The following is a 17,015-nucleotide window of genomic DNA, read 5'->3' as shown; positions in this document are numbered from 1 at the left end:
AATCTGGGAGCCTAAGAAGCTCAAGAGGTCACTAAGGTTTTAAATCTCAAATAATAGAGCTACATCAAGTTACCATGAACTGCTACTATTTCACAATGAAATTTAAAGGCCATTATTGGTGGTGGTGGTTTAGTTGTGTTTGACTCTGGTAATGCTGTGGACTACAGCTTGTGTCCATGGGATTTCCCAGGAAAGAAGGTAATTTCCTTCTCCAGGGCATCTTTCTGACCCAGAGATGGAATCCAGGTCTCCTACACTGCATGTATATTCTTTATTGACTGAGCCACCAGGGAAGCTAAAGGCCATTATTAATACCCTGCAAATCCTATCCTAACATTCACTGTGGCATGGCCTACCTTCCATGCTAGACTGTAATCTCAATGAAGGAAGAGAAGAGATGATCAAGGCTTTATCCCCATAACATACCAATGTTTGGATATGGCAGGTGTCCAATAAATATCTGAATAGATGGCTCAATGGGACAGTATAACATGCAATTACACACACCCATTTCGATTAAAACACTGAGGATCAAACACTGAGGCTGTAAGTCACCAGAAGAGAGAAAGAAACAAAGAAAACCTTTCACGTAACTGCCTTTATCCTTCTCAGAAAATTAACAGAAACTTTGCTAAGATACAGAAAACTGTGATGACTACTCTAGGTTCTACCTTGCTAGGGGATAAGGAATATATAAGCAGTGAGTCAAAAAAAAAATAGAAGGTAAAGAAAGGCAAGTCAGTTCTGCTAAATGCTCTTTTGAAATCGGCCTAAGTTTACCCAAGAGCAGAGCTTTATCTTCAATTTGTTAGGGAAAAAAAAAAAGGCTGGGGGAGGATCAACAATCAAACGATTATAAACTGTCCTGCTTTTTATAATTTAACTGACTTGAAATTCTCATCAAAGAGGTGAAATACAAACTATATGTACATAAATAGGTTATGTCATAGATAATCAGTAAAGTGAAACCTACGAAACTTGACTCCAGGGCAAGTGCTTTAAATACTTGTGACTTACACAAGGTTAGCTTGGATGATTCACATCCAAAGCTGTGTATTTTTTAAATAAATTTAAGGCAAAACAATAGGAGTGACAGAATAGCCAAGATAGTCCCACACTGGTTATTGAATGTATGAGGACACTAATTATAAAAAGCAGCTAACATACTGGGCATGCATTAAATGACAATAATTTTTACATGCTTTTAATCTCACGTAGTACCTCCAATAACATTTGCAGGATATTATATTCCCATTTCATAGTTGGGGAAAATGAGACTCAGAGAACTGAAGAAATCGGCCAAAAATCTGTTACCATATGTTCAACACCCCAAGCTTGTGCTCTCTGCACTAGATTGAAATTCTGTCCAACAAGTTGATAGGTCATAGCCTTCAAGAGGGGGAAAGCCACCAATGATTTCTCAACTCTTATACAATCGCAAGCTGGAAAGGTTCAAGAGGTGACCTCCTATGATGTTCTACGTGTTCTGTGAGTTCACATGATTTACATGTGAGTGTGTATGTGGGCTCAGTTGCTCAGTTGTGTCCGACTCTTTGTGACCCCATGAACTACAGCCCACCAGGCTCCTCTGTCTATGGGATTTTCCAGACAAGAATACTGGAGTGGGTTGCCGTTCCCTTCTCAAGAGGATCTTCCTAACCCAGGGATTTAAAGGCTCTCAAAAATGAAGACTATCTCTAAGGAAGAGTGTACAGGTGGCAAACAACTCTTCACAATGTGAAGAAAAAAAGAAATTACTAAATATCTAAATTAGGGAAAACGGTTAAATAAGTGGTGGTCCATAAAATTATATTTATGAAGAATCTTTAATGCTCTGGCAACTGTTTGTTAGAATCCTTATCAATAAAGGCAGACTCTTAAAGCAGACCTGTTTGGGAGACTGCTGCCCAGACCATGCTTTCAAGTGACCCTTCCCTTTGCTGGGGAGAACCTCAGTGGCCACTACTGAAACCTGTCTCCTTACCACAGCTGACTAAACAAAAGGGAGCTCCTGACCCATGCTGAAGCAATCAGATACTCCAGTATTTGAACTGAGCTTCTGCCTGGTTCCAGAATACAAAAGAAGAAGCTTGGCTAAAATCAGTACGATGGTAACCCAAAGTCAGGTGAAATGGGGGAGCAGAAATTGAGACCCTAGCAGAGGAAACCAGCCTCAGCACAAAGAATGGAACAGAGAGGCAAAGAGAAGCAGAGACAGAAGACCACACAGCTCCACAGAGACAAAAGCAAAAGCCCGGGGCTTTCCAAATCCCATGAGGTTCAACCCTGCTTCCTGCAACTGGGTTCCAAAAGACTCCTTACAGTCAATTTCTCTATACTTAAATTTGAGAGGATTGCTGCTCTTAATATTCAAATTTGTCCTTGACAGATATAAAATTATGTAAAGAAAAAAAGCATTAACAAAAATGCCAAATATCAATCTCTTAGTATAGTTATGAGTGATGCTTTCTAGTATTTATAATTTCCTTTCTTGTCAGATTTTCAACAATGAGCATATTATTACTCAATCAGGAAAAAAAAAAACACCATGGAATAAATGAGGCAATTCTAAATTCAGATAATGAACGCTTTACCATATAATCAGGTAATTTCACAGAGCTGGAAGTGACATAGAGTATATAAAACCAAGAAGATTTCAAACCTGTTTCACAGGACCCATGGTGTCACAGTGGTGATGCTAGGGCCACCTCTGGGGAAGAGAAAGAAGCTGAGCACACCTCCGGTAGTCAACACCTTTTGCAGTCTCTTCCCAGCTCAAAAGAGCACCTTCACTGTTCCTTTCTAGGTCAGGGTTGCCAGGGGACATTTTATGCAACACAGACCACTACTCTAACCACTTAGGTCTTCAGCTGATTGTAGCACGGTGAGAATCTGCCCCAAACCAGGCCTGATTATCTTCCTCTGGTGTTTGGAATGGGAATGACATTTACTCTCTTCATTGAAGTGGCTGAAAAGGGCAACTTAGCCATAAAGATCACAGAAGCAGAGAAGTCAGTTTTCAATGGAGCATAAAGCGTGAACAAAATCCATAAAACAAGAGCATAAAGAGGAGGCTCTCCTGGTTTTAGATTTTAGCCCTTTTCTCTAAGTCCCTTTAGATTTGTACCTTGGACAACTTCAAGTACCTCTGTGGCCTTAGCAAGTGTGCCTTTCTTCCCCCTAGGCTATAGCTTAGTTTCTGTTGTCCAAAACCGAATATATACACACAAGCCCCATTTCAACCAGATTAGCCACTAAGGTACATCTGATTTTTTTCTTTTACACAGAGAAAGTTCCCCAATTTAAAACAAAACAAAACCGATTCTAGTACTTCAACTTCATTTTTCTGGTGAGAAAACTAAGGTTTAAAGGCCTCATCTCCACAAAGCTTTTTCATTGAAAAAGAGATTTTCAGTGCTTCCCAAACAAAGACTTACATAGATCATATTGAATCCAAGGCAATGTTCCAATTGCTTCATCAACATTAAGTTATTTAACCCTCACAACAATGCCATGATATAGGCACTGTTAACCTGTCACAGAGGAGTGTGAGGCTCAGGAAAGCTAAGTAACATGCCCTATGTCACACAGATTCAAGCCTAGGTAGTCCAGTTTCAGAATCTAAGTTCTTGATCAATATTTTACTTAAGCAGGGATTTAAGCTTAAGTAAGTGGCATTGTTTATGCATTTGTTTAAAATTTGCAAATGGTAATTTCTGCCATGGCAGAACAGACTCGTTAAGTCGCTCTCAAGCTTCAGACTCAGTAAATGCATTTCTGATAACAGGACTGAAGTGGAGGATACACTGTCCAAACTTGGTTTTTAAGCTATTTTTCAATTAACTTCCCTTCTGAATCCCTATAGTTGTGCATCATAGGAAGGAGGGCTGGAGCTATTAATCCATTTACCCAACACAATTCTATACTTACCTTTTTTGCCCCCTTACAGCCACCCCTCCTGTCCATTTTTGGCCTTGATATGGTGGTAATGGGGCTTCCCAAGTGGCGCTAGTAGTAAAGAACCTGCCTGCCAATGCAGGAGGCATTAAGAGACACAGGTTCGATCCCTGGGTCGGGAAGATCCCCTGGAGGAGGGCACAGAAATTCACTCCAGTATTCCTGCCTGGAGAATCCCAGACAGATGAGCCTGGCAAGCTACAGTCCATACGTTTGCAAAGAGTTGGACACCGACTGAAGCAATTTAGCATGCATGCATGGCCATAAGACAAAAGTGAAATATATATTTCAACTATTTTGTTATAGTGTTAATTTATACTTTTCTTCATTTTAAAAGTGGCAATATTCTACACTTTTCAGGAAAAGAAAACAAAATTAAATTGTGTTGCCTCTTAATGTATTTTTCTTGGAATCCTTTATTAGGGAAACTTCCCCACCCTCACCCTACACTTTCTAAAATCAGTGATTCTTAATCTGAGGGCAAAGGATCAGGAGGTCCATAAAGGCTCCCCAGTTAGTAGAAGCATATACAAGATTTTGTATTAGTATTTTCCTAATGGTGAGAGCTCATGAAGTTTGTGACTTATTTGCATCTTGGATCTTCAAAAAAAATAAATAAATAAATGAAAACCACAGACCTAAAGAAATAGGAAAAGTGAAAGTGAAGTTGCTCAGTCGTGTCCGACTCTTTGTGGCCCATGGACTGTAGACTGCACCAGGCTTCTCCATTCATGGGATTTTCCAGGCAGGAGTACTGGAGTGGGTTGCCATTTCCTCCTCCAGGGGATCTTCCCGACCCAGGGATCAAATCTGGGTCTCCCGCATTGCAGGCAGATGCTTTACCCTCTGAACCACCATTCAGGGTAAAGAAATAGGAAATGAAATTCAAAATAGTCTAAACAGTCTCAGTGATTCACATTTTTTGAGTACCTCAATACTTGCTAAGTATTGTTTATTTGGTCAGAAAAAACACAGAAGTGTTATAAAGAATGCCCAAATGATGAGTCTAAATAGATCCCTTTTAACTATTTAAAAATGTAATCTACTACAGCATGTTTTCTAACGAAATTGTATTCTACTATATATATAGCTTCAGGTTAATATGTCAATGTAAATGATAGATGATTTATAAATCTCTTCTTTATAGCCTTGGGAACTGTTGTTTTCATCTTAAAGTGTTGTTTATGTACCATCAGTTTTTTATTGAAGTGTGTCATGTGCCAAGCACTGCATTTAGCCCTATCCTCCAGTGTGATTAATTCTTGATTCTCTTCGAAATTGTAGTCTTAATCTACAAATATAGGCTAGAGTATATTCTTCATGTATGCCCAGAAACCAGGACAATACCTAGATCTTACAATGGCTGAGCGGGTAAAGAATCGGCCTCCATCGCAAGAGACACGGGAGACATGGGTTCGAGCCCTGAGTCAGGAGATTCCCCTGCAGATGGAAATGGCAACCACTCCAGTATTCTTGCGTAAAAAAACCCTATGGCCAGAGGAGCCTGGCGAGCTACAGTCTAAAGGTTGGCAGAGTGAGACACAGCTGAGCAACTAAACCAAGCACACAATGTGTATCAAGCTGCATAAAATACAGACAAGACAGGCTGACTACACACTCCACATTAAGAAATACATCCCGGGACAATTTTCATAGACAACACATGCCACTGAAGTCAGAACGAGATGATTCATAAAAATCTGTCATTGCCACCCAAAGATCTTCTTAGCATCGGTCGTTCTTTTCTTGGATACACAAAGACAAGTAATCCCCTATGCTACACAAGGGGCCCTAAATAATGTCAAGAGTAGTTAAGATTACAATGAAAGATGGAAAACTCGACAAATTCACAAACGAACGATTTTCCTTCTGTTCGTCTTGATGGTAGCTTTCAGGCCGTTTCAGAAGCAACATCAAGAAGTAACAGAAATGAGGAACAAAGGCAGGAAAAGGCGAAAACCTCTGCTGAGATAAGCATTATGGCTCAGGCTGAGTGGAATGCTCTAAGAGTCGCTGCAAATGACCAAAACAATCTGAGTCTAAAAAAAAAAAGTTGGTTGGTTGAGGTTTGGCTATTCTGTTATAGTTCACCATATGTCAGGGACATTGTTCGCTTCTTGAAAAAGTCCCAAACATCCTGCCTGCGGTCTTCTCCGGGAGCCGCTAACCATTCTAGTTACTCCTGTGACACCAGGTTAAAAGAAAATGAAAATACGACCATCGGCAAGTATTTAGGAGGGGCCTACAGAGAACTTTTCACCCTTAGCCACAGCCCACGAGCCTCCCACGGGAACTGCCTCTGGACCGCAGCCCGGCTGACAGCGGAGGGGCTGCCGGCCACGCCCGGATGCGCAGCTGCCGGGGTCCAGGCCGGCCGCCGGGTCACACGCTCTGCCGGAGCCGCCCCGGCGCGAGAACAAGGTGCGGCCGGGCCTCACCTCCACGGCTTGGCCCAGCTCCAGGTCGAAGCCCACCACACACACGCAGTGCAGCCAGGCTGAGAAGCCGTCCCAGCGCAGCAGGCCCCGGCTGCGGCCCTCGTCCTCTTCATCGTCCTCTGGCGTGGCTCCCGCCACCACCACTGCCGGCGCCTCGCGCTCCTTGGCCGCCGCCACCGCCTCGTCCAACGGCCCTCGGGAGCCGGGCCCCGAGCCTGCCAGGCCCCGCAGAGCCATCCGCCGCCCCCCCGGCCGTTCGCGCCGCCTCCTCGGAGGACCGCGCCGCAGAGCGCGCCGGGCTCCGCGCAGGCGCAGCCGCAGCTGTCGCAGCCGCGGGGGACGGGCCCGGCCGGGGCGGGGCCGCGGCCCACGTGACCCTGGGAGTCCGGCTCGGCGCGCGGCGTCTGGTCCCGCCCCCCCGAGCTTGGCGACGTCGCGCAGGCACTTGGCTGAAACTGTCAAGCCCGCTCCAGCCTCCTTGCTTTCAAGCTCGTCAAGCCTGAACCAAAGTATCCTGAAACCTTTCTTCGCAGTCCAACGACTAGGGAAACAAGTATTCTTGGAATGACACCGTTCGTAACTATAAGGTATTACAAAATTGTTAGAACATAGTGGTAACAGTGGCTAACATTTATTGAACACTTACTCTGTGACAGATGAAGTGCCAAGGAAGTAGTTACAAATATTACTTCATTGAAGCTAGTGGGTAGACATATGCTAGATATGTATACGTAGATATGTATGTGTACATATACATATGTATGTGTACGTATACATGGATATATACACATAGATATGTTACATCTTTTTAGATAAACTGAGCTTCTGAGAGGTTACCTGACTAGTCAAGCAAGTATTAAAACTCTGATGCAGGTTTGCAATGCACACAGGCAATTTGCTGTGCGTTCATTCAGCAGTGTCCTCTCCACAAAGTCCCCTCCCATCTTTCTCGGCCTAGTTTCCTGTGACTCACTCAACACTCCCACATCTCCGCACCTTTCTGGAGCACCTCTACGACAACCTATGGATTACTGTCTCCCAGCAAGAGTCTAGTCTCCTGAAGCTTAGTATTCTTGGAGATCAGCTTTGGACTGGGTACGCAGGAGGCACTTGGTCTGTTGACTGATTATGGATCCACCCTGGTACTACTGACTGGGATTCATTCAGCACCTACTATGCTAAGCATAAACTGAAGAATGGAAGTAAATAAGAAACACGCAGTAATGCTCCAGTAGGAAAATGAGAATAAAAGACAATGGATAATAACTCACAATAAAGGTGTTTTTTCAAAAACAGCACAGTATTCATGCTTTTACACACTTTATCTTTTAAAAAAAATATTTATGTGGCTGTATTGATCTTAGTTGTGGCACTCGGGCTCTTGCTGTGGTGCAGGGCCTCCAGAGCACTTGGACTCAGTTCCACTGGGCGTGTAGCGTGTGAGATCTTAATTCCAGTGTCCCCTGTTTTACAAGGCGGATTCTTCTTCTTCCTTATTTGTGACCATTTCTGCATTTTTCCATTGTGTTTAATTTTTAAAACAATAGTTATGTTTTTGGCTGCGTTGGGTCTTCTTTGAGGTGCGTGGGCATTCTCATTACGGTGGCTTCTGTTGTGGCGCGTGGACGGTAGGCGCCGGCTTCAGTAGCTGCGGCGTGGGGGCTCTAGAGCTTGGGCTCAGTAGTTGTGGCGCAGGAGCTTAGTTGTCCAGAGGCATGTGGGATCTTCATGGACCAGGAATTGAGCCCGTGTCCCCTGCTTCGGAAGGTGGACTCCCAACCCCTGGGCCACCAGGGAAGTCTCTACACAGATTATTTTATCTGATTCTCCTAACAGCCGAAAAGATGCATGTGTGCTAAGTCGCTTCCTTCATAGGTTCGCGAACCTATGGACTGCAGACCGCCAGGCTTCTCTATCTGTGGGATTCTCCAGGCAAGGATACTGCAGTGGGTTTCCGTTTCCATTCCCTCCTCCAGGGGATCTTGCTGACCCAGAGATCAAACCCACATCTCCTGCATGGGCAGGCAGGTTGTTTACCATTAGAACCACCTGGGAAGCCAAAAAGATAGGTCCTATTGTTATTCCACTTTACAGATAAGGACTCTGACGCTCCTCAAGATGTCAAGAATGTCACAGCCAGTAGGTGGCAGAACAAAGACTTAAAACCCAGATTTCTCTCATTGAACCTTAGTTCCTAAGCACTTTGCTGCACCACCCACTCAAATTTACCCTGTTTTACAAGAACTGTTTTGTCCATACCCATAGGATTTTTAGTTGAAATAAGTGTTAGCGTCTCTCTTTTCAAGGAGAAGTTCTAATATCCTCAGACATCAGTAGTGATGTTTGCTGGAGACTTTCTTTAGGACAGAAAATGAACTAGAAACATTAAACTTAAAGACCAACTCTAGCCAAAGTTATCTGCCTTCCTACTCAGAACCACTGTAGTTAAGAGAAAAAATATATTCTGCATTTAAGTAAGTCTCTAGACCTACTGTTAGGAAAGGACAGTAACTGTTTTTAGTATTAAAAACAGTATTAGAGCACTAGAAGTCAAAAGTTTGGGATTTTAGCACCTGCTCCATCCACCATCATGGTAGGCAGACTGCTCCAACACTCTGTTTGTGCAGTGGTAAAGTAGGAATGATCATTCTAGCCTACTTACATAACCAATTGTGGGGAAGAGTCAAACTCTCGCAATGCACACACCTTACTGGACACTGCCTCATTATTAATGATTAATGAGCTTTAAACACCTATTGTTCCACAAGTCTGTTTCTTTGCCATTCAGTGAAATGCTACTTTATAATTTTGGATTAAGAGCAATCTTTTCAAAATGTAGTATTCTGAAAACTATTAAGAGGACCATAAGTTTGATGAGAAAGAAAGAAAACCAGGCCTTTAGAGAATTGTAAAAGAGAAAAAAAAATCTGCTTTGGAAAAACAAATAAACACTACTACTCAAATCTTTATACACAAAACTCACAACCACCAGGGAAAACAGAAAGTTCCTATGACTTTTTTCCTTCCACCCTCATAGCTTTGATATTTGGCCTTCAGTTCAGTTCAGTGCCTCAGTCATGTCCCACTTTTTGCGACCCCACGGACTGCAGCACACCAGGCTTCCCTGTTCATCACCAACTCCTGGAGCTTACTCAAACTCATGTCCATTGAGTCGGTGATGCCATTCAACCATCTCATCCTCTGTCGTCCATTTCTCCCCTTGCTTTCAATCTTTCCCAGCATCAGGGTATTTTCCAAGGAGTCAGTTCTTTGCATCAGGTGGCCAAAGTATTGGAGTTTCAGCTTCAACATCAGTCCTTCCATTGAACACTCAGGACTGATCTCCCTTAGGATGGACTGGTTGGATCTCCTTGCAGTCCAAGAGACTCTCAAGAGTCTTCTCCAACACCACATTTCAAAAGTGTCAATTCTTCGGCGCTTAGCTTTCTTCATAGTCCAACTCTCACATCCATACATGACTACTGGAAAAACCGTAGCCTTGACTAGATGGACCTTTGTTGGCAAAGTAATATCTCTGCTTTTTAATATGCTGTCTTGGTTGGTCATAGTTTTTCTTCCAGGGAGCAAGCGTCTTTTAATTTCATGGCTGCACTTACCATCTGCAGTGATTTTGGAGTCCAAGAAAATAAAGTCTGTCACTGTTTCTATTGTTTCCCCATCTATTTGCCATGAAGTGATGGGACTGGATGCCATAATCTTAGTTATTTGAACACTGAGTTTTAGGCCAACTTTTTCACTCTCCTTTTTCACTTTCATCAAGAGGCTCTTTAGTTCTTCTTCACTTTGTGGCATAAGGGTGGTGTCATCTGCATATCTGAGGTTATTGATATTTCTCACAGCAATCTTGATTCCAGCTTGTGCTTCATCCAGTCCAGCATTTCTCATGATATATTCTCCATATAAGTTAAACAACCAGGGTGACAATATACAGCCTTGACATACTCCTTTCCTGATTTGGAACCAGTCTATTGTTCCATGTCCAGTTCTAACTTTTGCTTCTTGACCTGCATACAGATTTCTCAGGAGGCAAGTCAGGTGGTCTGGTATTACCTTCTCTTTAAGAATTTTCCACAGTTTGTTGTTTAGAGTCAAATTAACATAGTTTCTATGTTTAATACTTGCATGGAATCTAAGGGGAAAAGGTTATGAGTGCTTTCTTCCTTACTGAGGTTCTGTCATTAGAACCTTTGAATCTGTAAGGCTCTTAGATTAGGTTCTCTCTCCAAACCCTTCATCCCATTCATGAATTTTCTGGTTTTTTTTTTTTTTGGTCAGCCAGTTGCCATTCTAATACCCCTTATTAAGGTAAAATTCTCCAAGCCAGGCTTCAGCAATATGTGAACTGTGAACTTGCAGATGTTCAAGTTGCTTTTAGAAAAGGCAGAGGAACCAGAGATAAAATTCCAACATCCGCTGACTCATCGAAAAAGCAAGAGAGTTCCAGGAAAACATCTATTTCTGCTTTATTGACTATGCCAAAGCCTTTGAATGTGTGGATCACAATAAACTGTGGAAAATTCTGAAAGAGATGGGAATACCAGACCACCTGACCTGCCTCTTGAGAAACCTATATGCAGGTCAGGAAGCAACACTTAGAACTGGACATGGTACAACAGACTGATTCCAAATAGGAAAAGGAATACATCAAGGCTGTATATTGTCACCCTGCTTATTTAACTTATATGCAGAGTACATCATGAGAAATGCTGGGCTGGATGAAGCACAGACTGGAATCAAGATTTCTGGGAGAAATATCAATAACTTCAGATATGCAGATGACACCACTCTTAGGGCAGAAAGTGAAGAACTAAAGAGCCTCTTGGTGAAAGTGAAAGAGCAGAGTGAAAAAGTTGGCTTAAAGCACAATATTCAAAAAACTTAAGATCATGGCATCTGGTCCCATCACTTCATGGCAAATAGATGGGGAAACAGTGGCTGACTTTATTTTGTTGGACTCCAAAATCACTGCAGATGGTGACTGTGGCCATGAACTTAAGAGACGCTTACTCCTTAGAAGGAAAGTTATGACCAACCTAGACAGCATATTAAAAAGCAGAGATATTACTTTGCCAACAAAGGTCCATCTAGTCAAGGCTACGGTTTTTCCAGTAGTCATGTATGGATGTGAGAGTTTGACTATAAAGAAAGCTAAGCGCCGAAGAATTGACACTTTTGAAATGTGGTGTTGGAGAAGACTCTTGAGAGTCTCTTGGACTGCAAGGAGATCCAACCAGTCCATCCTAAGGGAGATCAGTCCTGAGTGTTCAATGGAAGGACTGATGTTGAAGCTGAAACTCCAATACTTTGGCCACCTGATGCAAAGAACTGACTCCTTGGAAAATACCCTGATGCTGGGAAAGATTGAAGGCAAGGGGAGAAATGGACGACAGAGGATGAGATGATTGGATGGCATCACTGACTCAATGGAGGTAACTTTGAGTGGACTCTGGGAGTTGGTGATGGACAGGAAGACCTGGCGAGCTGTGGTCCATGAGGTCACAAAGAGTTGGACATGACTGAGCTACTGAACTGAACTGAAGGTAGTCACTACCTTGCAAAGTTGCTATTTTCTGCGTGTTCATGAGGGCTAGAAAGTGCTTCCTTTTATGGAGACAAGATCAACCGATTTGTAATGTACACTCATTGGTCTAAGTTGTGCTTGCTGAGATTATATAGAGGAGATCAACTCTTCTACATGATAGCCCTGTAGATATTTGAAGGTGGTTATCCCACATCCTTAGGCCTCTAGTTTCCTGGGTAAACTACCCCAGTTCCTTTAACTATTCCTCAAAGGATGTAGTTTCTAGGCCATTCATCATTCTGTTGCCCAACTTGGACATACTCCAGCTTGTCAACATCACTCTTAAAATGCAGTGCCCAGGATGAAACACTATCCTTCAGGTGTGATCCGACCACTGCAGGGTGTACTCTGGGACTATTACCTTACTTGTCCGAGCCACCAGCCTTCTATTAATGCTGGTTCAGACCACATTTGCTAGTTTTGGCAGCCAGGTCACATCACTGGCTCAGGTTGCATTTACTGTCAACTAAAGCCCTGGGTCTTTTTACATGTGAGGAGCGCTTAAGTCAGAGTAGTCTGTTATAGCCAAGAGCATGACTGGATTCATGGCTCTGCTGCTCTTCTAATATTACCAACAATACAGAGAGCAGGATTAAAAACATTCCAGACTTCCCTATTCACCCGTAACCAAACTCCTGGCATTTCAGCAATTTTCATAGTTGAAGAAGAAGAAAGAAAAAAAAAAAGAAAGAGTGAACTTTAGATAATGGTGTGAATTGCAGCGCCAAGGTCTCTAGACTTAATTTTACCAGAAGGACCCGTAGGGAATCCAAATGCCCTAGATATCCACCTATTTGGGCAGCCAGAGGACTTCCCTCCCGATCCTGAGCTAAATGCTGTAGCTACTAGCGTGTAACTACGCTTATAGTGGAAAGAAAATAAACAGAAATACAGAAACTCAGGTGCCAATGTGTTATCAACAGAGAGTTGAGTTTACTGCCACATATCTCAAAGACAGAATGCTCAAATTCACATTTTGAAGGGAGGATCCAGGCAAAGAAGACAAAATATATTGTTAGGTGCTTCCTAAATAGTGCTTGTGAAAACTTGAAAAAAAAGATGAAGAGCTTTGGTTTTTCATCCTGATGTTCTCAGTAAATATTTATTTTTTAAAAATTTTGTTGTAGTTGATTTATACAAACATAACTTTTTAAAAAGCCATTCTTCTTTTTTTTGGCTGTGTTGTATCTTCATTGTGGCACAGACTCAGTAGTTGTGGCCCACAGGCTTAGTTTTCCCAAGGCATGTGGGATCTTAGTTCCTCAACCAGGAATCAAACCTGGATCCTCTGCATTGAAAGGCAGATTCTTAACCACTGGACCATGAGAGAAGTCCCTAAATATTTAGTGAATGAATGAAAACACTAAAAAAAAAAAAAAAAAAAAAAAAACTTTAAGTATTCTTAAGTATTGTAAAATATTACAAAATTTTCCTTTCATGATCAGTTCTATGAACACATGAGAAGTTAATATAAAAATATTTCTTAAATGTAGTTGATTCTTAGCTTATGAAAAGTAAACATAGTAACACCTCACTGTATTTGAAGGTTATTTTACACCTGTTTGACCCAGTTAGTGCCAGGAGGCAGGTTTAAAAGGCCCATTACAAAATGCCAAACAGAAAGAGCAACCAGTGAAGTTCATGCTCTTTAGTCAGAGAGATGTGAGCCCATCACTCATAAAATATTTTGACAAAGTCTAAATAATTCTAATAGATGTGCTAGTCTGATTTTTTAGGGCGTACTAAGTTGCTTCAGTCATGTCCGGCTCTTTGGCACCCTATGGACTGTAGCCCACCAGACTCCTCTGTCTGTGGGATTCTCCAGGAAAGAATGCTGGAATGGGTTGCCATGCCCTTCTCCAAGGGATCTTCCTGACCCACGGATCGAACCCACATCTCTTCCATCTCCTGCATTGGCAGGTGAGGCGACTTAACACACACACACACACAGCATCACCTAGGAAACCAGACTTTCCCAGACTAAGCAACAAATAAGGGTGAAGAGGCTGCTCAAGGCTGAGCATGAGAAGAGCAGAAAACAAAAGTCTACAGGTTAACAGAATGGAAGAAAAAGGGGAAAAAAGTCAGAAAACAAAAAATATCAGAAAGACACACAATGAACTATTTAATCATTGGTTGCCCCATTGGGAATAGAAATGCTGGGAAAAAGAAGTGCTGGTGAATAGAAATAAGGAGCTTTGCTTTTATCTTGCACAATTGTATGTTGTTATTTAGAGAAGGCATGTACTTTCATTAACTAAACATTAAGAGGTAACAAGAGTGTAATAGAGTTGCTTATGATAGTGAAGAATTGGAAACTACCTAAATATCCAACAAGAGGAGACTGACTGAAAAATGTCATATACCCATTCAATAGACTATTATGCAGTCATTTAAAATGTCATAGAAGAATATTTTGTAGCAGAGAAATGTTCAAATTATATATTTTTAAGTAGAAAAAGAAAAGATAGGTCACAAAATATAATGAATGATCCTGTTTGTATAGACTATATGCAAAAAAAAAAAAAGACACTGGAGTTGGAGAAATTTTTTGCTTGGAATTAAACATTTGTTTTATTTTATCTGTGTAATATTTAACTAAAACCTTTCTTTATGTATGTATAATAAGAAAACAACTGAAACAGAAAGAAAAAGAAATGAATTACAATGTTTTCACTAATGTCTTTCTGGCAGAAATTGCTATTCCACTGTGGTGATTAATTTTATGTGTCAACTTGACTGGGTCATGGAGTGCCCAGATATTTGGTTAAATATTATTCTGGGTGTGTTTATGAAGGTGATTGTAAATGAGATTAACATTTGAATTGGTAGACTTGGGTAAGGCAGATTGTCCTGCCCAGTGGAGGTGGGCCTCATCCAATCCATTGGAGAGCTGAAGAGAACAAGGAAGGCTGAATAAAGGAGAATTCATTCTCTGCCTGTTTTTGAACTAAGACAACAGTCTTCTCTTACTTTAGGTAGGACTCACACTCAAACTGGAACTTAAACCTTCAGCTCTCCTCATACTCAGACCTTTGGACTCACACAGGAACTATACCTGTGTTCTATACCTACTATACCTGCCTAACATTGCCTCACCTGGGTCTCCAGCTTGCCGCTGCAGATCATGGGATTTCTCAGCCTGAACAACCACATGAGCCAATTCCATATAATAAGTCTCTCCCTCTCCCTCTCTCTGTAGTCATGTCTGACTCTTTGTGACCCCACAGACTATAACACACCTAGCTTCTCTGTCCTCCACTGTTTCCCAGAATTTGCTCAAAATCATGTCCATTGAGTTGGTGATGCTATCCAACCGTCTCATCCTCCATACATATATTTCCATCCATTTCTCTGGAGACTAATGAATACAGATTTCAGAATTGAGAGTGGAGTGCTACTATAATAAATACCAAAAAACATTGAGGTGGCTTTGAATTGTGCAAAGGGTTGAGGCTGGAGAAGTTGTGACATGCATGCTAGAAATATGGCCATTAAGGGCAATGATTCTGGTGAGGATTCATAAAGAAAAGGGGAGAGCTGGAGGGAAAACTTCCCTCTTTTTATAGAATATATAAATCATCCATAGAACGTTAGTAAATATATGGGTGGCAAAGGCTATTCTGCTGAGATCTCAGATGGAAATGAGGAACACGTTACTGAACAGTGGAGAAAAGGTGATCCTTGTTATAAAGAACTTGGCTGAAGTATCTTCTAATGTTTTATGGAAGGTAAATCTTGCAAGTTGTGAAACTGGATAGTTAACTGAGAAGATTACTAAGCGAAGTGATGAAAGAACAGTTTGGTTCCTTCTGACTGCTTAGCATTAAAGGCAAAAGAGAGAAGTGAGTCAAAGCAATGAATTGTTAAGCAAAAATTAACTAGAACTTTAAAAGTTGGAAAATTCTCACCCTGTTTATACTAAGGGTGTGGCCAGCAGTTTGATTAGGAGACTAGTATGGGTGTGAACCACACACTGATCAGCCACCCCAGCACAGAAGGAAGGAAGGCTGTCAGACTTTTTAGACCCTACAGAACTGGACTGTGGAGCTAGAGAGCTGCACACAACATGTGCTGTTCTTCAAGGCAAAGGAATGATGGCCACAAAGGTGATTCAGAGATCACTGGGGCTTCCTCCTCAGTTTCAAGGGTGGGAGGTTTGTTGCTTCTGATTCAGTAGGTTAAACAGCGGCCATCTGGAGCTTGGAGGGTGGGACCCCTCACAACTTTGGGACTGTGACCCCCCCCCTCACCTGTCATAGCGGCAGAGGGTCTGGAAAGCAAAGGATCAAACCAAAGAGGATTATTCTCAAGCCTCAAGACCTAATATTATTCACCTTATGAGATTTTGGAATTACTTGGGATCTGATACCCTCTTCTTCCTTCCAGTTTCTCCCTTTGGAGAAGTCTACCCTGTACATGTCTCACCACTATATTCTAGAAGCACTTAACTTATCTTATGTCACAGGTTCAAAGCTAGAGAGGAATTTTGCCTCAGGGTGAATCATACCTCCTGTCTCACTCATACCTGATTTAGATGAGATTTTGGAACTTTTAGACTTTAAAGTTGAAGCTAGAATGAATTAAGACTTTGGGGGCCATTAGCATTGAATGAATGTATCTTGCATGGAAGAGGGATGTAAACTTAGGGAGGGGTCAGGAGTGGCATGTTATGAACTGAATATTCCTGTGCTGATGCTCTAACTCCCTATGTGATGGTATTTGGAGCTGGAAGATGATTACATTTATATGAGGTCATGAGGGTGAGGGCCCTTGATATGATTAATGTCCTTGTAAGAAGAAACCAGAACTTTCTCTCTGCCATGTGAGGACACAGCATGAGACGGGGACATCTACAAGCCAAAGTGCCCTTACCAGGGAACTGAGTTAGCCAGCACTAGAACTGTGAGAAGGAAATATCTGTTGTTTAAGTCACCCAGCTTTGTTGTAGCCACCCCAGCTGACTGAGACAATCCCCTGATATTCATTATCCCCCTTTTCCTTAGTTATGCAGCCTG

General features: G+C 42.0%; 1 protein-coding gene across 2 annotated transcripts in view; it reads right to left on the bottom strand.

The window, feature by feature from the left end:
* DENND6A (DENN domain containing 6A) overlaps window positions 1–6,685 on the bottom strand; it is a 50,438-nt gene extending 43,753 nt beyond the window's left edge. For both annotated transcript variants that reach the window (XM_065933437.1, XM_065933436.1), the window contains exon 1: window positions 6,396–6,685. In XM_065933437.1, coding sequence (XP_065789509.1) covers window positions 6,396–6,632 — 237 coding nt within the window. In that variant the 5' untranslated portion in view covers window positions 6,633–6,685. The remainder of the gene's footprint in view (window positions 1–6,395) is intronic.
* Window positions 6,686–17,015: the final 10,330 nt, after the last annotated feature.

Source organism: Muntiacus reevesi, chromosome 4 (genome assembly GCF_963930625.1).
Source record: "Muntiacus reevesi chromosome 4, mMunRee1.1, whole genome shotgun sequence".
In the NCBI taxonomy this organism is placed as follows: domain Eukaryota; kingdom Metazoa; phylum Chordata; class Mammalia; order Artiodactyla; family Cervidae; genus Muntiacus; species Muntiacus reevesi.
The sequence above is the reverse complement of the archived record's forward strand: the minus strand, read 5'-3'. Positions and strand labels throughout refer to the sequence as shown.